The following is a 24,147-nucleotide window of genomic DNA, read 5'->3' as shown; positions in this document are numbered from 1 at the left end:
CTCTGCCGGGGCGCTGGGCCCCGAAGGTCACCTGCCGCCCCCAGCCTTCGCCCGGTGGCGCGTCCGTCTCCCGGCCCAGCCGCGGAGTAGGGAGGCCACGAGCAGACGAAGGGGGTGGGGTCCTCCGGAGAAGCAAGTCACTGCCACCTCCCCGGGGCCCGGGGCCCGTGACAGCTCACTCCGATCCAAGCTGACACCCGACAAGAACAGCTTCTATCAGCCCCGGGAGATCTGGTGTCACCTGTGATTAATTCTCAAAGCCGAAACCAAGCATGTTCCTGATTAAACAGTGATGTCCCAGGGTCCCTGTCACCGCTGACTAAGAGCGGTCAGTGAAGGAGCAGCTGCCTGAAGCCCCGACCGCAGGGATCCCGGCAGCTGTGGGGCCGGGCGGCAGCCCCCCCCCCACCTCACCTTCTCAGGGGTCGTGCCTCCCCTTGCCCCCTGCCCGGCCTTCCTCCCCAGGGCTCCTGGAGTGACTGAGCCAGGCATGTGCGACGGAACACCACCTTGGGGAAATCACAGAGCGTGCCGTGCTCCCACCCAGACCCACGGTGTGCGGGGGCTGAAGACATAACTCACGGCGAAGGGAGCTCTCGTGGGCTCGGAATGTGGTTTGCTGCTCTTGACCCAATGAATTAGTGGCCGATTAGAGCATCTCCACTCTGCAAACACTCCTATCAAAGACTTTCTGAGGACCTTCCTCCCTGGCCAGGACTAACCCCGAGGCCACTGCCCGCCCTTCTCCCCACCCCCAGATGTCTCGGGACGCGTGGCCACTGGCCTTCCAGGCTGGCCGTGGCCCAGAACAGAAACGCTTCCTGGCCGCGGTCCCCTGCGTCACTGTCACCTGCAGAGACGTCACCGGGGGGTTCCTCACCTTTTCTTCCAAAGTGGGGCATCTCTCTGATCCTTGAGTGGTTCTCTCTGTCCAACCTCCGCCCCTGTGCTAAGTCAGATTATCTTTCCTTGTATAGATTCCGGCCATCACAGCTCTAGACCCAGAGGAAGACTGGCTCGGGGAAGGACGGGCGCCAGCCCGGAGGAGCGGAAGTTGGACCTCCGTAACGGGACGGCGGCCACCGTCCACTGAGCACCGACCACATGCCAGGTACTTTGCTTGTGTTGCGTCCGGTGTATGAAAGACGAAGCGAGGCTCAGCTGAGACTTGACGCGGATGCGGTGGGGGGAGGTTCTAGGCAGAGGGAGGTGCAGTGAGCCGGTTTGGTAAAGAACCGGGGAAGGACTGGCCGGCCTGAGACGCGATTGAGAGAAGCCGCTGGGAGCCAGCGGGAGGCAAACCGTGCAGGGCCTGGGGGCCGAGATCGAGACTTTGAACTTCACTCTAACAGCAACAGGGGGCCTCCTGGTAAGCGTTTCAGGTGAATGAGGGGAGGGGAGGCGAGACCAGCAGCTGCCACAGACTTTGTCCACGGGCAGGGCATCCCTCTGTCTTGTGAAAAAGTGAGCCGAGGGGCCCTTCTTGTAACACCCGGCCCGGGAACCTTGACCTTGCTTTTCCCGCTGTTTGTAAAAAGACTGATGCGATCTAGGGTTTGACTCAGGACTGGGGGCAGGGCTGGCACCAGTGCTGGCCGTGACTGACGGGGGCAGGGGACCATCCGGCACGATGGGCTATCGGGGCCTCGCGTCCGAGGGTGCATTTCTGGGCAGGCTGTTTTCAAGGAAACTGCCCCGGCTGGACACCAGCTGCTGGATTCATTCCAGAAAACCAGGCTGAGTCAGGCTGAGTTCCAGCGAGATGTGTGGGAAGGAAATACATCTGAAATTGTGTGCACGATGGTTTTTTCTTAGAGGCTAGTGACACTGTCCATGTGTTTTGCCCAAGAAGTACTGTGTGTGTGTGTGTGTGTGTGTGTGTGTGTGTGTGTGTGTGTGACAATGATGAAATAGACACGGGTCCCCAGCTAAGCCGCACCCCGGTCCCCAGCATCACCAGTGTCCCCGGGGCGTCCCTGGGCGTCCCAGCCGCTGTGCTGCCCTCGCCAGGGGAGCTGCCACTCTGGTTTTGACCAGCTCCTGGCTCCTCGGTGTGCTTTCGCTGGATCTCCTTGACCGCGTGGTCTAGTTGTGGATGGTTTAGAGACGTATGTGGACAGGGTTGCTTCGGGCGTGCTCTGTAACCTGCCCCTTTGCTCCGTGTCCCGACCCGAGGTTTGTCCACGTTGATGGGCGTGGCCTTTTCCTTCCACTCCCACCACTGTCACGTGTGGCAACAGCCCCTCTCCTGCATGGGGACGTCGGTGTGCTTTCTGGGGTCTGGATGCACGACGCAGACCAGCCCTGCACAAGCCTGCTGACGTACCCGGCTGGTTTCTCTAGGGGTCGATCCAAGGAAGGAAGCCTGGGTCGTGTGGCACGTGCATCCAACCTCCTACTAGGTCAGGTCTGCCTGTTTTCCAATCCCGAAGTGTATTTCAGCCACTACGAGATGCCGCGGGGGGGGGGGGGGGGGGGGGGGGGGGGAAGAGTCACCGCTCACCTTGGTCTATGGCCCTCGGGTGGGAACGCGTGGGCAGAGTCACGATTCCTAATTGCGGGGGATACCATTCGGTCCAGACGACTTGTCTGCAGACCCGGGATGATCTCACCCCCCTCTGGGTTGCTAGGACAATAGAAGGAGGTGACAGGTACGGGGCCTGGCACACAGCAGCAGCCCAGCCCGGGGGACGCTTCGGTCCCTCTGGCAGGGTCCCCCCGCCTCCTCCACAGTCCTGCTTGCACCCCTGCAGCTGTCCGCGCAGGCGGCTGGCTCGCACGGCCACACTCGGTGCCTCATACGGGCAGGGACCGTGCGGGAAACGTCTTTTCATCCCCTGCCCCTGGGCTCGCGCTGCACCGTGGCCGGCGCTCACCCCGCTCCGCTGGTGGGGAAAGGGGTTCGTGGTGTCGGGCGAGCAGGCCCCGTGGCTCAGGGCGCTCATGCAAGCGGGCAGCTCTCGCAAGTTTTACTTTGTGTGTGTGTGAAGCCGCGGAGGCGCACAGGGTTATCGGTGACGGGGCGGATTGACGCTAGGTCAAGGCTGTCATTTCCGCACATAGAAGGTGGGAGGGGCCCCTTCGTGTACGTTTGGGGGACGAAAGCTTTGCGCTAGCCATTTCCTGTTTCGTTTTTATCTTCCTTTTTCCCAGCAGAGCCCACGGACAGGCCTGCTGAGGTGTGGCCGCGTGCTCCCCCCCCCCCACCCCCCGTCCCGGGAGGAGGGGTTTCTGTCGCGCTGGGCGCGCTGGTCACGAGCTCTACAAGTGCCCGCACGGCCTCCTGTGCCCATGAAGGGCGGCCGGAAATGCTTCTCGGCCAGACCTGCTTGTCTCCCTGTCTGGAGCTGCCCTTTAACTAATTTCCAGGCACATGCCTTTGATTCTCTTAACAAGCGTAAGCCTCTGAGCACCGGGTTCTCAGTGCACTGTGCTTATTAGCTAGTCTCTGTATTAAGTGGATACCATTCACTAGTCAGGAGGCTTTGGGGTGCGTTAATAGTTAATCCAGTTTTCAATGACTTAGCATTCGATTGTATTGTGTGTGAGCCCAATGGTGGGAGAGGTCTGGGGGTGGATTCAGTGCCCAGGAGGTGACATCGAGGACCCAGGTTCTCTGCGTCTTTTTCCTCTGCCATGCTGGGGGTGTTAGCTTTGGTTCTCAGGTGGAGTCCTCAGGTCACAGGGTGGCTGCACAACCCCCAGCATCACACACACCTTCACCTGCTAACATCCAAAAGCTGGATGACGGTGTTCCTTCCTTGCGTCCCTGTCGAAGATCCAGGAAAGGCACGGCAACTGCCCCCGGCACACGTTCCCCACCCCTCCCTGCCCCAGCTTGTGTGTGGCACAAGGCCCTTCACGTGCTTCTTAAACCACGGGTACAGACCAAACGAGGTCTGCTCCCGGCAGCTCAGAAGATGCCTGGCCTCCCTGAAGCATGAGGCAGCTGATTGCTGAAAACCCTGAGGATTCTCTAAGCAGGAGGGGTGGGGGGACACGGGTGGACAACATCAGTGGCTGCCACATGCTCGCTAAATATGTCGAATCGCATGCTTAGGATATTGAGTCTTTAAAAATAGGCTAGGTAAGTACGTTCTGCTTTGTGAATAGAGATGATCGTATGACTGTGGGTCAGGGTGAGCAGCTGCGGTGGGCCCGGTCACGTGGCACCCAACCCCAAGTCCACCACGTGGCCCGGCTGGCTGTGCTCCGTATCGGCCAGAGGGCTCGTAGCAGTCGGGACTTAGGCCTGCAAGCCAGGGTTGTTGTCTGTGGAAAGCTCCCTGGACAGAGTGGGGACTGGGTCCTCGCTTTTTTTAATAAAGTTTGTTTATTTACTTTGGGAGAGAGAAAGAGCACAAGTGGGGGAGGGAGGGAGGGAGGGAGGGAGAGAGAGAGAGAGAGAGAGAGAGAGAGAGAGAGAGAGAGAGAGAGAGAAAGAATCCCAAGCAGCCTCCACACGGTCAGCACAGAGCCCGACGCAGGGCTCGAACTCATAAACCATGAGATCACGACCTGAGCCGAAGCCGCACGCTTAACCGGCCGAGCCCCCCAGGCGCCCCTGGGTCCTCGCTTTTAATTAGCTTAAAGCGGTTGCTTGTGACGTCAGATAGGTACGGTCCCTTGCGTTCTTCGGGTTGTGTATACGGAACCCCCACTTCCAGCAGCTCCGATCCACGGGGAGCCTCTCGGGGGCCTACGGCAGGGCCCGGGCAGCACATGTGGCCAAGGCCGAGGGGGCGGAAGGAGATGAGACCGCTCCTGCCGCGTCTCCTGGGCCCGGGGGGCGTCTCCCCAAGGCCTCGCTCCGCCGACCGGCCCCCTCTGCCCGCCTCACGTTCTCTGCCTCCGCGGCCTCCAGCTGCCCGCGCCTCGGCCCCACGGCGAGCCAGCTCTGCTCACGCCCGCACCGCCTTCTGCCCTGATCCCCCCCACTGTCTCCTTGGCCCCGCATGACACCCCCAGCCCGCGGACCGGTCCTCGGTGAGGCAGGTCAGTCCGCGGGCCAGAGGGCTTACTTGGTGCAAACAAGCGGTCAGCGCCGTGGTCCTCTGAGACGTGAGTGGGGGGCAAACAGAGGACATTGATGTGTCTGCCGCGCCTCACGTGGCCGTCGTCTCTGTTCGCTTTTTTTTCACCCAGACCGTACAAGTAACGCACTGATACGTGCTCTGTTGTAAATACTAAGACACTATGATGTCCGAACCCTCCGCGAGCCCGAACCTCTGAACTTGCATCCCTCTTCCGGGATGCAGTCGGTATCATCGGGTTCTCTGGAACCTCTTCTCTCCCTTCCTCCCTCCCTTCCCTCTCTCTGCGCGCACGCGCGCACACCCGTAGGATCACAGTCTTGCTTGGTGGAGCCTTACCTACGTGGCTCTACACACATCCGGGGTTCCCGTGGCCCCTTGTCGGCTTCAGCACTTTGCTGAAATGACTCACACACCCCAGAAGGACAGTATACTTCCTATTATAGTTTAAGGGGTACAAAGAGCAGCACGAGAAGGCGAGAGAGGGTGGGGTCCAGAAGGGGCCCGAGTGTGGGAGCCTCTGCCCCACGGGGTTGAGGTGTGCCACCCCCCCAGATGGCACATTTATTCGCCGACCCAGAAGCTCCTTGAACCCCACCGTTGAAGGATTTTTCACAGGGTTTCATTAACATAGCCACGATTGATTAAATCATTCGCTCCTGATGACTGAATCATTTTGCAGCCTCTCTCCCCTCCCTGGAGGTAAGGATGTGGGGCTGAAAGTCACAGCCCTCTAAGCACATGGTTTTCCTGGCCTCCAGCCGCCACTGGAAGGTATCTCGGGGCCCCTTAGCCAGGAGTCACCTCATTACCATCAGAGGACACTCATCACTCAGAGGGTTCCACAAGTCCTGGGAGCCTGCGACAGGAGCCAGGACGAAGACCAATTTTTTTTTATTACTATTATTATACCACATGTAGGTATTCTGAAACCTGCCTTGTTTTTTTTTTTTTTTAAGTTTTATTTCTTTATTTTGAGAGGGGTTGGGGGAGGGACAGAAAGAGGAAGAGAGAGAGAATCCCACGCAGGCTCCACACCATCAGCAAGGAGCCCGACGTGGGGCTCGAACCCACGAACCACGAGATCATGACCTGAGCCAAAACCAAGAGTCGGACGCTTAACTGACTGAGCCGCCCAGGTGCCCCCGAAACTTGCCTTTTTAAAACCCAGTATGTTGGGGCGCCTGGGTGGCGCAGTCGGCTAAGCGTCCGACTTCAGCCAGGTCACGATCTCGCGGTCCGTGAGTTCGAGCCCCGCGTCAGGCTCTGGGCTGATGGCTCAGAGCCTGGAGCCTGTTTCTGATTCTGTGACTCCCTCTCTCTCTGCCCCTCCCCCGTTCATGCTCTGTCTCTCTCTGTCCCAAAAATAAATAAACATGGAAAAAAAAATAAAAAAATAAAATAAAACCCGGTATGTCTTAGAATGTTTTTATGTCACCACATCCCTTTAAGATGCTATTCCATTGGGGGGCGCCTGGGTGGCTCAGTCATGTAAGCATCCGATTTTGGCTCAGGTCATGATGTCTCAGCTCGCAGGTTTGAGCCCCGCGTTGGGTCCGTACTGACAGCTCAGAGCCTGGAGTCTGCTTCGGATTCTGTGTCTCCCTCTCTCTCTGCCCCTCCCCCGCTCGTGCTCGCTCGCGCTCTCTCTCTCTCTCTCTCTCTCTCTCCCAAAAATAAACAAACGTTAAAAAAAATTTTTTTTAAAGATGTTACTCAATAGTACAAAAGGATTGTGGAGTACCTACCGGTAAGTGTCTCAGATGCTTCCATTGTTTCCTCCTACAAACAGTGCCAAGCGTCCACGTAAAACATTGGGGAAAATTAAACATTTATCAGAAGAGAAATGGGTAAATAAATTATAGCAGATTTTTGCAATGGAATAATACATAAAACAGTCAAACTGAACGATTAACTGAATGGTCGCAGGCTTTCATGCCCTACTTTTAATAACGGATGGAACCACTGGCTAGAAGACCAACAAGGAAACAGAGGACTTGAACAACCATGTGCACAGACTAGACGTAACTGACATCCATAGTGCACTCCACCCAACGGCGGCAGGACACCTGCTTCTTAAGCACGCACCTGGAACACGGTCCCAGGTAGATCACACACTGGTCCACACGACAAGTGTCAACGAGCTTAAAAGGATTGAAAGGATACAGAGTAGTTTTCCAACCGCAACAACATTAAATTGGAAATAAATAACAAAGAGATTTGGGGAATTCACAAACACGGGGGGACGTAAACATCACATTCCTAAGTAACTAGTGGGTCAAAGATGGAATCAGAAAAGAAATTAGACAACTTTGAGGTGAATGAAAATAAAAACGCACCGTCCCGAAGCATAAGGGATGCAGCTGAAGTGGTGCTTGAAGGGAAATTCGTAGCCCCCAGTGTTTTTATTTAAAAAGATGTCAGTAGCCTAGCTTTTCACCTTATGAAACTAGAAAAAGAAGAGCAAACTAAACCCAAAGTAAGCAGGAGGAAGGAAATAATAAAGATTAGTACAGAAATAAGTGACTTAGAGGAGGGCAATAGAGAGAAGGCAGTGAAACCAAAAGTTGGTTCTTCTTGTTTTTTATTATTTTTTTTATTTGAGAATATTTGACACACAATGTTACACTAGTTTCAGGTAAAAAGATGTTCTTTGAAAGAACAAAATTGACAAACTTTAGCTAGACCGACCAAGGGAAAAAGAAAGAGGTCTCCCCCTTCTCTCCCCCTCCCCCTCCCCTTTTCCCTCCCCCTCCCCTTGTATCCTTCCTCTCCCTCCCCCCTCTGCTTCTCACTCCCTCCCCCCTTCTCTCTCTCTCTCTCTCTCTCTCTCTCTCTCTCTCTCTCTCTCTCTCTCTCTCTCTCTCTCTCATAAGAATGACAGGCCAGGAACTGAGAAGAGAGAAGCCCTGGTTTCAAAATATGATGGCAGGGACAGTGAGAAGTTAAAATACTTTGTTCCCCCTAATTAAGCCAAAACGTCCCTCATTAGAGTTTCAAGGGCACGTAGCTCCAGGAGAGCATGATTCTGACTAGCAGAATCAGAGATAAAAGAGAGAACATTACTACCAACCTTACGTAAATAAAAACGCTATAAAGGAGTAACATGGGCAACTGTTCCCAGTAAATTAGACAACAGATGAAATGGACAAATACCTACAAAGACACGAACTACTGAAACTGACTCAAGGAACACGGGAAATCTGAGCAGACCTGTGACAAGTAAAGAATTAGTGATCAAAAACCTGCCTACAAAGAAGAGCCTGGGCCCAGATGTCCTCCCTGGTGAATTCTACCAAACAAAGGAGAAAACTCTTCACACACACTCTTCCAAAGAATAGAAAAACGGAACATTTCCCAACTATTCTATGAGGCCCGTATTACCCCAATATCAAAACCATCACAAGTAAAAAAAAAAAAAAAATTACTGATTAATATCTCTTAAGAACAAAGATGCAAAAATCCTCAAAAATATGCTACCAAATTGAATCCAACAGCATATAAAAATAATTACACACCATGACTAAGTGGGCTTTATATGAAGAATGCAAGGTTTTTCTAGTGCCTGAAAATCAATTAATGTAATACACCGTATTAACAGAATCAAAACCAAAAGCCACATGGCAATCCTAATGGATGCAGAAAAAGCACTAACATCAAATGCCCTTTCATGACAAAAGCGCTCAACAAACCAGGAATGTAAGGGATATCTCCCAACCTGATAAAGGGTATCTAAACTCCCCCCACACTTACACCCCCCCCAACCAAACAGCATTATACTTAATGACAAAAGAATTGATGCTTTTCCCCTAAGATTAAGAACAAGACAAGTTTATCTATTCTTGCCACTCCTATTTAGCATTGTGCTGGAGGTGCTAGCCAGGGCAATTAGACAAGAAAAAGAATTAAAAGGCATCCAGATTGAAAAGAAGGAAGTAAAACTATCTCCAACTGTAGATGACATTATCTTGTACAGAGAAAAATCGTAGGGATTCCACTAGCAAACTATTAGCACTAAGAAATCATTTTGGTCACATTGCAGGATAAGAGATCAATAGAGAAGAATCAATTGTGTGTTTATACGCTAGCAGTGAACATCCCACAAATGAAATGAAGAAAACAGTTCACGTCTACGGTGTCATCAAAAAGAATAAAATACTTCGCAACACATTTAGCAAAAGAAGTTCAAGACTTGTACCCTGAAAACTACAAAAAATTGCTGGAAGAAATGAAAGATCTAAATAAATGAAAAGACACCACGTCTTCATAGATCATAAGACACTACAGTTAGATAATAATACTCTCCAAGTGTATCTACATATTCAGTGGGTTCAGTAGCAAAAACCCCAGTACTTTTTCTCGCAGATTGATCCTTAAATTCATATGGAATTGCAAGGGGCTGTGACCAACCAAAACAATGTTAAAAAGAAGGAACAAGGTCAGAGGACTCATACTTTTCAAAACTCACTACACATCTACGGTAACAAAGACAGTGTGATGCTAGCATAAATAGACATACAGGCTGATGCAATAGATGTGAGAGCCCAGAAATAAACACAAGTTGCTTTTTGACAAAGGTGCCAAGGCCATTCAATGGGGAAAGAATAATCTTTTCAATGAATTATGTTGGGACAACTAAGTATCCACCTGAAAAGAACACAGTTGAGGGGTGCCTAGGCAGCTCAGTCGGTTAAGTGTCCAAGTTCAGCTCCGGTCATGATCTCACGGTTCATGAGTTTGAGCCCCGTGTCAGGCTCCATGCTGACAGCTCAGAGCCTGTTTGGGATTCTCTGAGTCCCTCTCTCTCTGCCCCTCCCTGACTCACGCTTTCTCTCTCTCTCTCAAAATAAATGAATAAACTTAAAAAAAAAAGAAAGAAACATTTGAACCTTTACCTCACACCATAGACAAATATTAATTCAAAATGTATCATGGGCATAAATGTAAGAGCTAAAAGGATAAAACTCTTAGAAAAAAATAGAAGCAATTCTTCATAGCCTTGAGTTAGGCAATGGTCTTTTAGATATACACCAAATAAACTGGAGTACATCAAAACTAAAATCTTTTGGGGGCGCCTGAGTGGTTCAGTTGGTTAAGCGTCTGACTTCAGCTCAGGTCATGATCTCATGGCTTGTGAGTTCGAGCCCCGTGTCGGGCTCTGTGCTGACAGCTCAGAGCCGGGAGCCTCTTCAGATTCTGTGTCTTTCTCTCTCTGCCCCTCCCCTGCTCACACTCTGTCTCCCTCTGTCTCTCAAAAATAAATAAAAACATTTAAAAACTAAAAAAAAAAACTAAAAGCTTTTGTGCTGCACATAAACCCTTTAAGAAAGTGAAAATATAACCAACAGAATGGGAGGAAATGCTTACAAATCACGTATCTGAGGAGGGACTTAATGCAGATCACATAAAGAATTCCTACCACTTAATAATAAGGACAAACAACCCAATTTAAAAATGGACAAAAGGTTTGAACACAGATGGTCAATATGCACATGAAAGGATGCTCAACGTCATTAGTCATTAGAGAAATGCGAATGAAAACCACCCTGACCTACCACTTCCCACCCACGCAGATGGCCAGAGTGAAAAGACAGACAACCACAAGTGTCGGCAAGGATGTGGGTAACAGAGCCCTCGGACGTTGCTAGCAGGAATGTAAATTGGTGCAGGCACTCTGCCAGTTCCTCAGAATGTAAACCTTGGGCTTTCCGTGTGGCTCAGCTTTCCCCCATCTCCGTATCTGCCCACGGAGATGCCCACGGCATATAAAAACATAGGTCTACACAAAAACCCATACGTGTCTCTTCATAACAACCTAATTTATAATAGCCAATAAATAGAAGCCACCCAAACGTTCACCAGTGGATGGATAAACGATGTGATGTGGCCATACAGTGAAAAATTAATCATCAGTAGGAAGAGATGAAGTGTTGAAATATGCTACAGCATGGATGAGCCGTCGAAATGTTCTACTTGAGGCGCCTGGGTGGGTCAGTCGGTTAAGCGTCCGACTTCAGCTCAGTCCGTGGTCTCACGGTTGGTCTCACGGTTCGTGGGTTCGAGTCCCACGTGGGGCTCCGTGCTGACAGCTCGGAGCCTGGAGCTGCTTCATATTCTGTGTCTCCCTCTCCCTCTGCCCCTCCCCTGCTGACACTACGTCTCTCTCTCGCTCTGTCTCGCTCTCTCTCTCTCAAAAATAAACATGAAATTATTTTTTTTAATTTTTTAAAAAAACGTTCTGCTCAGTGAAAGAAGCCAGTCACAGAAGACCATCTGTCGTGTGATTCCACTCCTATGAAACATCCCGAATAGATAAATCTGTAGAGACAGAAAGTAGATTAGTGGGTGCCTCCCACTGGGGGGCAGGTGCTGGAGGGAGAAGGGGAGGAGACAGCTAATGGGGTGATGGCGTTTCTTTTGGGGTTGATGATGAAAATGTTCTAAAATTAATTGTAATGGTTGCACAACTCTGTGAATATACTAAAAACTACTGGATTGTACCCATTGGATTTTAAAAGGTGAATCGTATGGCACATGAATTATATCTCAATAAAACTGTTTCTTTAAGAAAAAATGAATTAGACCTGTATGTATCAAGGTAGATAAATCTCAAAAGATGTAGAGAGAAAAAAGCAAGTTCAAGAAGGAAACAAGGAAGCATACAATATGATGTCTTTTACGTGAAATTGTAAAACAAAAAACAATACTATATATTGTTTGGGGGAAGATAAATTCTTACTAAGATATAAAAACTTGGATGGAAAGGATATACTCCAACTGCAAAACTTCCGCCCTCTCTCCATAAATAATTTTTTAAAAATTTTATGGCTTATTTGTCCATTGTTTATGTGTAGCAGGTAAGAAAAATATATCTGCGTTCGTGTCCTTTCCATTCCGAAATAAGAGGTAAAATGCCGTATGTACTTGGGTCTACTTTTTTTTAACTCAACAACATATTCTAGAGCTCACGCTAAAAGAGTTCATGGAGCTATTCCAGGGAGGCTCCTTTATTAACCTTGTCGGGGCTTACGTCCAAAAAAGGAGGAGGGCCAGAGACGGACGACTATATGGAGACACTGAGGGATGAGGAGGACGCCTTGTGGGAGAACGTGGAGTGCAACCGGCACATGTTGAGTCGCTACATCAACCCAGCCAAGCTCACCCCCTACCTGCGCCAGTGCAAGGTCATCGATGAGCAGGATGAGGACGAAGTGCTCAGTGCACCCATGCTGCCGTCCAAGATCAACCGGGCAGGTGACCTTAGGAACCCCCCGGGGGAGAGGGGGGCGACCTCTTGTGACAGCTTCAGGAAATGCGCTCTAGTGGGCTGTACCAAAGCCCAATGTCTCCAGGTCAGGGATTTTTTAACAGGCGTCAACAGACTTGTGCCCACCCCGTCCCCCCAACCAAACTCTATGCAGAATTGAGAGGGTCCGTGAACTTGGAGGGGGGGGGTTGCATCTTTATATTACTAGCCTAAAGTGAGATTTAGCGTCTCCATCAATTACGAATGTAGGTAGGCAGTAAATCACGGTAGTGATTAGCAGCGTCTGTGACGCTGTATGACAACAATAAGAATTACAGACATCTTCATACCTCACTGCAGCTGTTACAGCTCTTCCAAAACACCATTTACACTCCTCTCACCCTGAAAGTTATAGTGGTTCTCACACCAGCCAAGAGATGGTGTTAATGCATTGGCAAAGGAGCACTTTTATTACTGAATCGCAAATTTAATATTTGATAACGGCGTCTTATTAGAATGGATTCCCTTTATCATCCAGTTCCTTTTTATCTGTTTAAAAATACCATCCTGAGACTTTTCCAGACTGTCCAGGGGTCCATGACACTTTATCACATCCTTCAAAGGTATGGGTAAGGTTTGTAAAGTTGTTTTGGTTTCATATATATATACACATATATACATATATATATACTATGTATATATGTGTATATATATATACATACACACACACACACACACGCGTGTGCATAAACACCTGCATGCACAAGGCCACGATGTAACATACATTTCTTTCTGTGGCTCACAGTTGAAAAGGTTTGAAAATCACTTCCCCACAGTACGCCTGGTGATAAGTAGCTCAAACACTGTGACTCTCTTTTGCATACATGACAGACGTCACTAATCACAGCTTGGTTTCCTCCTGGGCTCCCATGTCACTTCAGAATCCCTCTCAACACATGCTCCAGGCAGCTTCACCAAACAACCAGTTAACACGAGATGAAACTTATTTATCACGTCTGTCCTGGGGGAAAGGTAGGGAGTTTGGGGACCTCCCAGGAAGAACTATCTGAAAATAAAACGTTTGAGGAAGGGCCAAGAAATGTTAAGTGACGAGTGGAATCAGGAGAGAAACGGAAACGCTGAGCAAATTACATTAAGTTTAGAGATGTTTCCGGACTAGGAGATAATCCCGCAAATCGTGGAGCTGTGCCTGCTTCCTGGGACTTCCCAGCTCTCCGCCCACAGATCTGTCTTCCTGCTCTGAATCGCAGAAAACCATACATTTTCTATAATTGCTGTTGTACTTCCAACCTCCTTCAATCACAGAAGACCTGGGGCCTGTATGGTTAATTTTAGCCCCGGTCAACTGGCAAGCTCTTTGAAACCGTGGGTTTCCCGTAACTGCAATTCCATTTATCCTCGTTCCACCAATTTCTTAGAGAAAGGAAAACTAACAGCCACTGAATCCCTGTTGAGGGCCCGGCACTTTGATTGATGGTATCTGGACTCCCAGATACAGCCCGAGAGTGACAGGATGTGGCGAGGCTGTCTTCTTAGAGTTCACTGAGGGATGTGAGCCCAGGAGAAGACTGGCTACGGAGACCTGCGCCCAGTCAGAACCGTACTTGTCTTCTAACGGGGCCCACTTCCGTCCCCCTAGGCCGACTGTTGGATATTCTACACACAAAGGGCCAGAGGGGCTATGTGGTCTTCTTGGAGAGCCTGGAATTCTACTACCCAGAACTGTACAAACTGGTGACTGGAAAGGAGCCCACCCGGAGATTCTCTACCATTGTGGGTAAGAGGCTTTGCCATCAGGAGTATTTGAACTCTGGCGGAAGTGCGTGCGCATATGCATGTGTGTGTGTGTGTGTGTGTCCAGTGGTAGGACACTTCTAAAGCTATGAATCTATGACGTTGTGACAGTGTCACTTGTGGGCTGTCAACCACTCATTTCTGCCTGGTGATCAAGGACAGACGACAGGGAAACCACAGCAGGAGCCAAGAGAAGCGGGTGTTCACGGGACATCCCCCCAGGGAATGCTGGTGGGGTGGAACAGAAGTTCGCACTACCCCCTGGAGCCGGTCCTTGCCTTGCCCACTGTCTTGCCAGCATCCCTGGGCCAGAGCCCTTGGTAATCGCGTTAGCTTCCCTCCCTAAATGTTCTCGGAACAGCCTTCCGCCCATCTCCCCCACTACCCCAGTCCACGCTCCTCCAGCCCCATCCGCTCTCTGCATCCATCCCCCTCTGCTCCCTGCTTTCTCCACTCCTCGTGTTGCCCTCCCCTCCGGCAACCTTTCATGGTTTTCCACGGCATCCAACTAAAGGCCCAGGCCTTCATTGGGGCCCACCAAGCCCACTCCCTCCCGCCCGGGCTGACACTCCCAGCCTCGTTCGGCCTCTCCCTCTCTCCGGACTCCAGCCACTTCGGTCTGCCTTCGGTTTCCTAAACGTGCCAAGTGCCCCCGTCCTCCCCGTAGGGCTTTGGCGGTGTTTTTCCACCTTTCTAGAACGTGTTTAACTCCCTCGGCCTTTCAGCTCCACCATCGGGGAGCCTTCCGAGCCCTCTGCCCACCAGGCTGGATCTGGCCCCCTGCTGCCCGCGTTCACAGCCCCCGCGCCTCTTCTTTGCGAAAGCCTCTCCGTCTGGGGTTCTGTCAGTGCGGGGTCGTCTGCCGGGTCGGTGTCCGTCTGCTTCCCGCCGGAAGCCCGGCCGAGGCCGTCCGGCTCGCCGCGAGAGCCCGGGGCCTGGGGGGCAGTGGGAGCTCGCTGACGCGTCGGCGCGTGCGGGAGCCGACGGGACCCCCTCCGCTCCCCCCACCTCTCCGCAGTGGAGGAGGGCCACGAGGGCCTCACGCACTTCCTGATGAACGAGGTCATCAAGCTGCAGCAGCAGATGAAGGCCAAGGACCTGCAGCGGTGCGAGCTGCTGGCCAAGTCGCGCCAGCTGGAGGACGAGAAGAAGCAGCTGACGCTGACGCGGGTGGAGCTGCTGACCTTCCAGGAGCGGTACTACAAGATGAAGGAGGAGCGCGACAGCTACAACGACGAGCTGGTCAAGGTGAAGGACGACAACTACAACCTGGCCATGCGCTACGCCCAGCTCAGCGAGGAGAAGAACATGGCGGTCATGAGGAGCCGAGACCTCCAACTCGAGGTGAGCGGCAGGCGCGGGGGGCCCGCGGGCTCGAGGCCGCCAGGCGGGCGGGTGCGGGCAGGCGCACACGGGCCGCCGGCGCCGCTCGGGCCGCCGGGCGAGGGGGACGGGAGGGCACGGTGTTCTCCGCGGGCGGGGTGCCTGCACCCGCCGCGCGCCTGCGCAGGCCTACCCGGCGCGGCTCGGCGCCGGTGCAGGGCCCGGAGCCGCCCCGCGCGTGTGCAGACATGCGCACACGGACCCAGTGGGGCTTCCCGCCCCTGCTCGGGCTGCCTCCGCCTCGCCCCTCCCCAGTGAACCCTCCAGACGAAGGTGCAGACATGCGCACACGGACCCACTGGGGCTCCCCGCCACCTGCTGGGGCCCAGAGCCACCGTGCGCGTGTGCAGACCTGTGCTCGCAGTCCTGTGCAAAGCCGGGTGAGGTGGAGAGGTGGCGAACCCAGGGGCCTAGACTGTGAGTGAGTGAGTGGCTCCCGGGAAAACCAGCGAGGAGACGGACGGAGCCCTCGTCTTTTAGACCAAGACTCTGCTCAGCTGTATCCGCAGAGCTCAGCGTGGCTCCGTGGGGTGGTCAATACGCTTATCGGTGAACAATCCACCAGCCAAATGATTGATGTCATTAACGAGTTTACCTCCAAAATGGAGAAGGGGAAGGAGCATTTGCTTAACTCATTCATCCCTTTAATTTACTGAGTGCCGCCGTGCACCAGGCTCTTTTCCAGGGATGCATAACTCAAGACCAAGGCCCGGCTGTCACGGAGCTCACATGCTAATCAGAAAACAAATACATAAAGAGCTGGTAGTAATAAGTGCTATTAAGAAGAAGGAAGAAAAGAGTGAGGATAGGGAGTGGGGGTGGCTCTTTTAACAAGGATGGTCAGGAAGGGTCTCTGAGAAGGGAACGCATGAGTAGAGGTCTGAGGACAGAGAGGGAGCTAGCCACGTGAGGCCCTGGGGAAGAGCAAAGAACAAATAAAAGGCCCCAAGTAGGGGGCGTGCTCACTGGAGAACCAGCGAGAGTGCCGATAGGGGCCGGAGCCACGTGAGCAAGGGCACAGAGAGATGGCCAAGGTCCGGCTCGTAAGGACATGGTTAAGACCTTTGGAACTTGCTCTATTCGTGATGGGAAGCCACTGAAGGATTGAGAGCTGGAGAGTGACAACTGATTTATATCTAGAAGGATTACTCTGGCTGCTGGGTGGAAAATAGACTCGGAATATTTATGAAGTACCTGCCATGTGTAAGGCACAGTGCTAAGCACTGGGGGGACACGGGGATAAATAACCCGACTTCTGCTCGGGTCACTTACAATTTAGTTGAAGCAGACAGATCAGTAAACAATGCACTAGGATTCAGGTGAATTAAGTCAGTGACGTAGCAGGCAGTAGACCATTTCTGTGAAAGGCCATGAGCCTTGACGTCCTGTACATTTGAGTTTGAATCTGACTCCTGGCCTCTGGCTTTGTCCCTGAGTTGGCTTTTGGCCTCAGTTTCCTCATTTGTCAACGGCAGTAATGAAAACGACCCCTGTGCCCCAGGATTGCTGAAACCCAGCACTATAAGTCTTTGGCAAAGCGTCTGGCCCAGGAAGCACCCCGCCGTGCTAGCCCTCCATGCCCACTTGGATGGGACTGGGGATCTGGACCCAGCACCGGGCCCTGGGGCTGACCTTCCAAGATGCCGAGGAGGATTTTTTTTTTTTTTTTTTTTTTTTTTTTTTGCGTGACCAGGAGGAGAGGTGTCTGTGCTGTCATAGCTAGGGCTCGGAGACCTTAACCTGTGGCAGCGACTTACGAGTTTCCCTTCTATGACTTTGTCCTGCGTTGTATTTCCTTGGAGATGTGGTAATAGTGAGACACGTGCCTAGAACGTGAAAGAACATCTGGCCGGCAGAGTCCCTAGGTCATTCCCGAGCCCCAGACCGCTTCCTTGCGTGCCTCTCTCTTCCTTGCTTCCCTTCCACGGGGGTGCCACAGTAGTTCCTTGCTAAAGCCGCCACCCCCTGCCTGCGAGGCATCTTGCGATCCTTCTCCCCTATCGCCAAGCCTATATTGAGAAAGGGTGCTCACCCCTTTGGTCCCCCACTTCCCTGCAGCCCTTGAAAGCAGTCTTGATTCGGATGTTTTATGTGGTCGATCAGTTTAGGGAGGCAGACACGCTTAGTGACAAAGGTCTGAGAAGTCTTCTCCTGGTCCCGCTCCCTGACACTCCCCTCTCGAGGGGTAAAGCTCAGCACGTCGCCACTTGCCCCATTTCCAGACATAGTCACGATCTTGTCTACGAAGCCACTCTTTCAGCCCTGCGGGTCGGTCCTTCAGGTCAGAGATGCTGCGAATCCAGAGAGCCTCACGCTGTTCTTTTCGCATCAGTGCGAAGCTTGTCCAGATAGAATTTTGTGGGAAACCCGCAGGGACAAACCCGTACCGGCTGCTCTGGGGTCAAGTCAGGGCGGCAGAGCCCAGAACCCTGAGCTCTTGGCCACCTCGCTCCCTGTAGATAACGTGGGTTCTTGAGGGGAGACCCCGAGTCTGAGAATCAGACTCAGGGCCACCGAGAAAGGCACTGGAGTGGATTCCATACCTGGTGGGGAGACACCTTCCCCCATTCTGCAGTCTGGTCCACCCCATAAAAGTTACCCCGGGAAGTTGCTAAGGGACATACGGTGCTTTTCGGAGCGCTCTTAAATTAGCAGGTCAGGAGGTCTCATCGACAAGGAAGTGGTGCTATGTTTTGCCGGGAAAGGTTTCTTTGAGCCCTTCCCCGTCGCTGCCTGGAAGAAGGGGGGTGGGGCGGGCATCACTCAGGTTGTGCGGAAAGTCCACCGGGGTCTGGGGGAGTGCTGCCTCTCCCTCATTCTCCCCGGGGCACCTTGGGCGTTTCAGATCGACCAGCTCAAGCACCGGTTGAATAAGATGGAGGAGGAGTGTAAGCTGGAGAGGAACCAGTCGCTGAAACTGAAGAACGACATCGAGAATCGGCCCAAGAGGGAGCAGGTCCTGGAACTGGAGCGGGAGAACGAGATGCTGAAGACCAAAATCCAAGAGCTGCAGTCCATCATCCAGGTGAGGGCCGGGGCAGGGCTGCGTACGGAAGGGGCCGAGCCCGGTCTGGGCGTCAGCCCCTCTTGCCGACCTCAGGGCCCCTCGGCCATTGGCGTCATCCCTGGGTGCCTCAGTTTCCCCCTCCGTACAGCAAGGTGGCCACACCGCCCGCTTCTCGGGAGCGTGACGTTACGTGAGGTGATACGTGGGACAGGGTGTCCGTAATCCGTGTCCGTTCCCACGGAGGCCGCCGCCCGGGCTCTGTGACAAACCCAGCTGCCCTTACAGATCCCGAGAAATTCAACTCTCAGCTCCCTGGGATTGGTTAAAACATCAGGGGTCTCCGTGCGTTTCCCACCACGGAACGGTTTACAGGGGTGAAAGAGGAGGCAGGGGAGGGGTAGCAGCCGCGAACACATCTGCGAGGAGAGGAAGAAAGGCTCTCTCGCCGCTCCCCCCTCAGTTACTCCCCCGGGATCGGCTGCCTGGTGTTGGAGGTGAGGATTTGGAGCAGAGAATGAATCTGGGTTAATCGAAGCAGATTAATTGATATTTCAGGGGAAGCATCGGGACGGGGGATCAGCCCTGTCTTTGCTTCACATTTCACCTGTGAAATGTCTGGACAGACAGCACTGCTCCTCTCGGCTCTGATAAGAGCGAGGACAGAACAGTAGGCATCGGGATGTTCCTGAGCAGGAGTGGGGTTTATGCTTCTTTCCAGGTGATAAAATTCTTAAATAATAAGCTGCTTAAGGATCCCAAGAGACAGCGACTCTTTCCCTGCTTCCCTGGCACAGAGTCTCCTGCGCTCACGGTGCCCGTGGCGGGCCCTGCTGTGCCCTGCCTTCCCGGTCCCCCGGGCCCCCCGCCGCACCCCACCCAGCATGGTTAACCACCCCCCCAGGCCGGGAAGCGCAGCCTGCCCGACTCGGACAAGGCCATCCTGGACATCCTGGAGCACGACCGCAAGGAGGCTCTGGAGGACCGGCAGGAGCTCGTCAACAAGATCTACAACCTGCAGGAGGAGGTCCGCCAGGCAGAGGAGCTGCGGGACAAGGTGGGAGCCCCAGGGTGGAGGGGCGCCCCCCTCCCCCAGCCAGTGCCCTCGGCCGGCCTTCTCACCAGGGAGCCCCTGGGCGCTCCTGCGTGCTCGTGAGACCTCCCCGGCCCTCCGGCTCTCCTCTGGAGACCAGGTCTGACACCAGGACAGATTCCCCACGCGTGCCGGCCTTGGCACCTTGCGGTTATCTGTGAATCGTGGCAAGCGTCCCCCTGGCCTCTGCCTTCCGTGGCCTGCAGTCGGGGCGGGGAGGGCGCACGGCGTCTGCCCCGTCCCTCCCGCCCCGGCCCGGCGGTCCCTGGCTCACGGTGGGTGTGAGGCACGTCTCGGTCACTTGGCCGGCTCCCGTGGCCCCCGCCACCCAGACGGGCGTCAGAAGGACGTGCGATGCGGGGCGGGACGGGCCGGCTCCGGCTGGCGGGCCGGCCGGGAGGCGCCAGCGGGAGACGGCTGCCACGGAGCGGCCGAGCGCTGGGTGCGAGCACCGGCCTCTCCCCGTGGTGTGCAGTACCTGGAGGAAAAGGAGGACCTGGAGCTGAAGTGCTCGACGCTGAGCAAGGACTGCGAGATGTACAAGCACCGCATGAGCACCGTCATGCTGCAGCTGGAGGAGGTGGAGCGCGAGCGGGACCAGGTGCGGGCAGGGCCGGAGCCGGGCAAGGGCCGGGGTCTGGGTCAGACGGCCGCGTTCGGGCCCTGGCCCATCAGATGTGTGGCTCCGGGGAAGCCCCGCCCCTCCGTGCCCCCACCCGGGGGCGCTGAGGGCACCACCACCCCGTCCCTCAGGGCCGCCCCGGGCTCCTGGAAGCCCCGTGACGCATAGCAGCCATCACCTGCACTGGTTTTTTTTTTCTTTTTTAAGATGCGTTTATTTATTTTTGAGGGAGAGCAGGAAGTAGGGGAGGGGCAGACAGGGGGGCAGAGGATCCGAAGCGGGCTCTGCACGGACTGCAGAAAGCCCGACGCGGGGCTCGAACCCGCAAACCACCAGATCATGCCCTGAGCCGGAGTCGGACGCTCGACCGACCGAGCCACCCAGGCGCCCCCATCCTGTTGAGGATAGTAGGGATTTAAACGCCCAAGAGTTGGGGTCGAGAAAAGAGCGGGAGCCGACGCGGCCGACCCCTGGGCCGGGAAATGGGTGCCCCGCTTCTGATTTGGGTGGTGCAGGCGGGGTAAAGAACCACAGCGGCCTTGTCCTCCCCACCCCCCCCGCCCCCTCCCCGCCCGCGCCCCCCCGCAGGCCTTCCATTCCCGGGACGAAGCGCAGACCCAGTACTCGCAGTGCTTGATCGAGAAGGACAAGTACAGGAAGCAGATCCGAGAGCTGGAGGAGAGGAATGACGAGATGAGAATCGAGATGGTCCGGCGGGAGGCCTGCATCGTCAACCTGGAGAGCAAGCTTCGGCGCCTGTCCAAGGACAGCGGCAGCCTCGACCAGGTGGGGCCGCACCGGGCTGGGCGTGTCCCCCGCGCCTGCCACCAGGGCCTCCCACACCGCCGGTGGCCCAGCAGGGTCACCGCCCCCGTGCAGCGGCCCTTCCCTGCCACACCCAGGATACCCCACGGCCTTAACCCTCCTGCGCGTGCACACCACAGAGTACAAATTACGAATTTTGAACTTGGAAAGTGCAGGGTAAAACCCCGTCCAGGCTACTTGCTCCCCGAGTTTAGACAAGTCACTTCACCCAGTAGCCTCAGCTCCTCCTCGTTTGACCATAGTGACCATTAGGCTCCCGGCAGAGCCACTGACATGTGGACGGTCGCTGGGTTTCAGATGCCCTGTGCCCCCCTGAAGTCCCTAGTGCCTGTGAGGATGCTGTCCTTTCCGGGTGGCACAAAGTTCCGAGCACCAGTCCCCACAGGGTCCCGGGAATGAGTGAGCACTGCCATCAGAGCAGAGGACCTTGTCCTTGTCATAGCAGCGGGGTTCATGCGCGGTCACACACAGGTGCTGTGCTAAGTGCCATCTGCCTGCGAGCCCCCGTAGCCCACAGACCTGTCCTGCCAGGAAGGTGTGATCACTGTCCTCATTGACCAAGGAAGGAACCCAGACCCCAGCAGCTGGGGGCACCACCGGTCGGTGGCCCCGGGGAAACGGGGGTGAGACCCTCCGAGGACTCAAGTCTAGCACCGGAGGCAGATCCGGGAACATGACACTTCAACACAAATTGTAAATCACGTGTTGGGTTTAGGCCGTGGGGTCTCCGGGGGAGGAGGCCTCCGCTCCGCCAGGGTTTCGGGCAAGACCCCCTTCAGACAAGCTGGGGGTGGCCTCGGGCCCTCCCGCTCGCAGCGCTGCCCCAGCTCCCCCTGCCCAAGGTCTGCCCCTCGTGGTCTGAGCCCAGGCGTGGCTCTCTCAGTCGGGCCTCCGCCAGCCCCCGTGATGGAGACAGGAGCCTCTGTTACCCTGTCGACCCTCTGGGCAGTTGTGGTTTTTCTCCGTGAAGCCCATAACCCGGCGCCCGACATCGGGCAGGGCCCGGGAGCGTCTGCTCAGTGGAGAGGCAAAAGCTGTGGGGGCGCCCGGCTGGTTGAGGAAGGACGGGGCCTCGTCCCAGGCCCCGGACGGCCTGAGCGAGGCCCGCGGTGCCACACGCAGCATGCTGGCGGCGGGTCGTGATGGGAGGGGGAGGCGGGGACGGGCAGCAGGAGCTAGCCGAGTCGTGCGCTCAGGCCCAGTTATTCGGGGACCTGGATGGATTTTGTGCGGAGAAGGCAAGGAGCTGTGGGTCTGGAGGCGGCAGCACGAAGGTGGTGCGGATCTGGGGGGCACCTGGGAGAGAGTCGCTGCCCCCGCGGCTCGGCCCGAGGCACGAGGAGGGGGCCTGCGCTGCTTCTGGGCTCATTCCGTCGGTCGGCGGCGGGTTCTGTGTTCGCAGCTCAGGCCCGGGCTGCACCTGGACGTATGGAGGCCACACAGGCCCCAGGGGCAGAGACCCGCTAGGGGGACGTCCCCATGGGGAGACGGGGACAGGAGGCTGGTGAGGAGGAGCAGGTGGGGCTGGAACCCCGAGCCTGGGCACCGAGGGGTCGTGGGGGCCAGGGAGAAGAAGAGCGGGCCGTCCTGAGTTTGAAGCTGGGGCCTCACTGGCTTCCCCCTGCCCCAGAGTCTGCCCAGGAACCTGCCAGTGGCCATCATCTCTCAGAACTTCGGGGACGCCAGCCCCAGGACCAACGGTCAGGAAGCCGACGACTCGTCAACCTCGGAGGAGTCACCGGAAGACAGCAGATACTTCCTGCCCTGTCATCCCCCCAAGCGCAGGATGAATCTGAAGGGCATCCAGGTACCGGCGCATGGAAGGGCACGGGGGCACAGCGTGGGGGGGGGGGGGGGGCCCGTGGGATGGGGACATGGGGTTGGGGGCTACAGGGTGGGAGCACGGGGTGGGGCTTGGACATTGAGTGCTGGGGGCCAAGGGGTGGGGGACTGTGGGGTGGGGGGCTGAGGGCTGTGGCGTGAGGGCCCTGAGTTGGGGGTTGGGGGCTGTGGGGTGGGGGTGGGAGCTACGGGGTGGGGGTCCCACAGACTGATGGGGTGGGGGCCGTGGGGCCATGGGGGTGGGGGCTGAGGGGCGGGGGCCTTGGGCTGGGGGCCATGGGTGGGGGCCGTGTGGTGGGGGGTGGGGGTCCCATAGGCCGGTGGGGACGCAGGTCTGGTAGACCCAGACCCGATGGGACTCCACGTGTTCTAGCCCTGTGGGTGGGAATCCTGTTTTTACGAGCCCTCCCGTCTCCCACGAGCCCTCCCGTCTCCCACGAGTGTAGCAGAAGTCAGGGAGAGGGAACAAAGTAAGCGTTATGTGGAGATTGCCACGGCGGCGAAGCCGTCTGCTCCGCTCAGCGCTCCTTGCGGGATGCGTGGGGACCAGATAGTGTCACACGGGAGGGGCCCAGCAGCACAGGCCAGGCCCCCCGGAAGGCCCCAGCTCCACGGGCCCGGCGGGGGCAAAAGCCTCGTCCTTTCCTGAAATTCCCCTGCGTCGTGTACCCGGTTGTGCGGGGCCTCCCCCGCCGCCACCGACAGCCCTGGAACCAGCCGCGTCCCCGGGGGGGGCAGGCGTCACATGCCTTCTCCATTGTTCTGGCCCCTCCGTCCGCTGACCCGTGTCCCGGACCTTGTTTGATTTGTGCCCTCTGTCCTCCTCTGTCCCCTCCGTGTCGCAGCTGCAGAGAGCTAAATCCCCCATCAGCCTGAAGCGAGCCTCAGATTTCCAAGGTTGGTGCACACCCGGACCCCTCTCCTGTCTGTCCGTCCCTCTGCCTCTCCCGGTCCGTCTTCCCCATTGTGGCCATCAGTCGTGTGCAGTCAGCCTGGACAGGCCTGGGGACCCCGGGGAGAGGGGGTCCGGTAGTATCTCACGTCCATCGTCACGGGAGAGGGCGGGCGCTGAGACACAGAAAGGTCACGTCTGTCACACACACACGCACACGCAGAGGTCGGCCCGGAGCCCCTGATCCCTCAGCTGGAATTCGTAGCTCTGCTCACAGCTTCAGGCTCCCTGCCGGGCATTGTGGGTCCATCTGTGAGCCTGGGCTCTGAGGCAGGGCCACCAGTGAGGAGGGGGAGAGGGACTCCGGACACACAAGAAAGGGGGGACAGAGG

The 24,147-nt window shown here is 55.5% G+C and overlaps 1 protein-coding gene across 10 annotated transcripts in view; it reads left to right on the top strand.

Moving 5' to 3' along the window:
• CARD11 (caspase recruitment domain family member 11) overlaps positions 1-24,147 on the top strand; it is a 139,211-nt gene that overhangs the window by 89,881 nt on the left and 25,183 nt on the right. For 9 of the 10 annotated variants that reach the window (XM_019820361.3, XM_045047409.1, XM_023246226.2 and 6 more), the window contains 10 exons: positions 978-1,111; positions 12,075-12,287; positions 13,940-14,077; positions 15,113-15,438; positions 18,323-18,502; positions 19,386-19,538; positions 20,050-20,175; positions 20,785-20,982; positions 22,652-22,828; positions 23,709-23,760. In XM_019820361.3, coding sequence (XP_019675920.2) covers positions 1,105-1,111; positions 12,075-12,287; positions 13,940-14,077; positions 15,113-15,438; positions 18,323-18,502; positions 19,386-19,538; positions 20,050-20,175; positions 20,785-20,982; positions 22,652-22,828; positions 23,709-23,760 — 1,570 coding nt within the window. In that variant the 5' untranslated portion in view covers positions 978-1,104. The remainder of the gene's footprint in view (positions 1-977; positions 1,112-12,074; positions 12,288-13,939; positions 14,078-15,112; positions 15,439-18,322; positions 18,503-19,385; positions 19,539-20,049; positions 20,176-20,784; positions 20,983-22,651; positions 22,829-23,708; positions 23,761-24,147) is intronic. The other variant, XM_023246227.2, reaches the window with a different exon arrangement.

This window comes from Felis catus, chromosome E3 (assembly GCF_018350175.1).
Source record: "Felis catus isolate Fca126 chromosome E3, F.catus_Fca126_mat1.0, whole genome shotgun sequence".
NCBI lineage: Eukaryota > Metazoa > Chordata > Mammalia > Carnivora > Felidae > Felis > Felis catus.
This window is presented reverse-complemented; position numbering and strand designations above follow the sequence as displayed.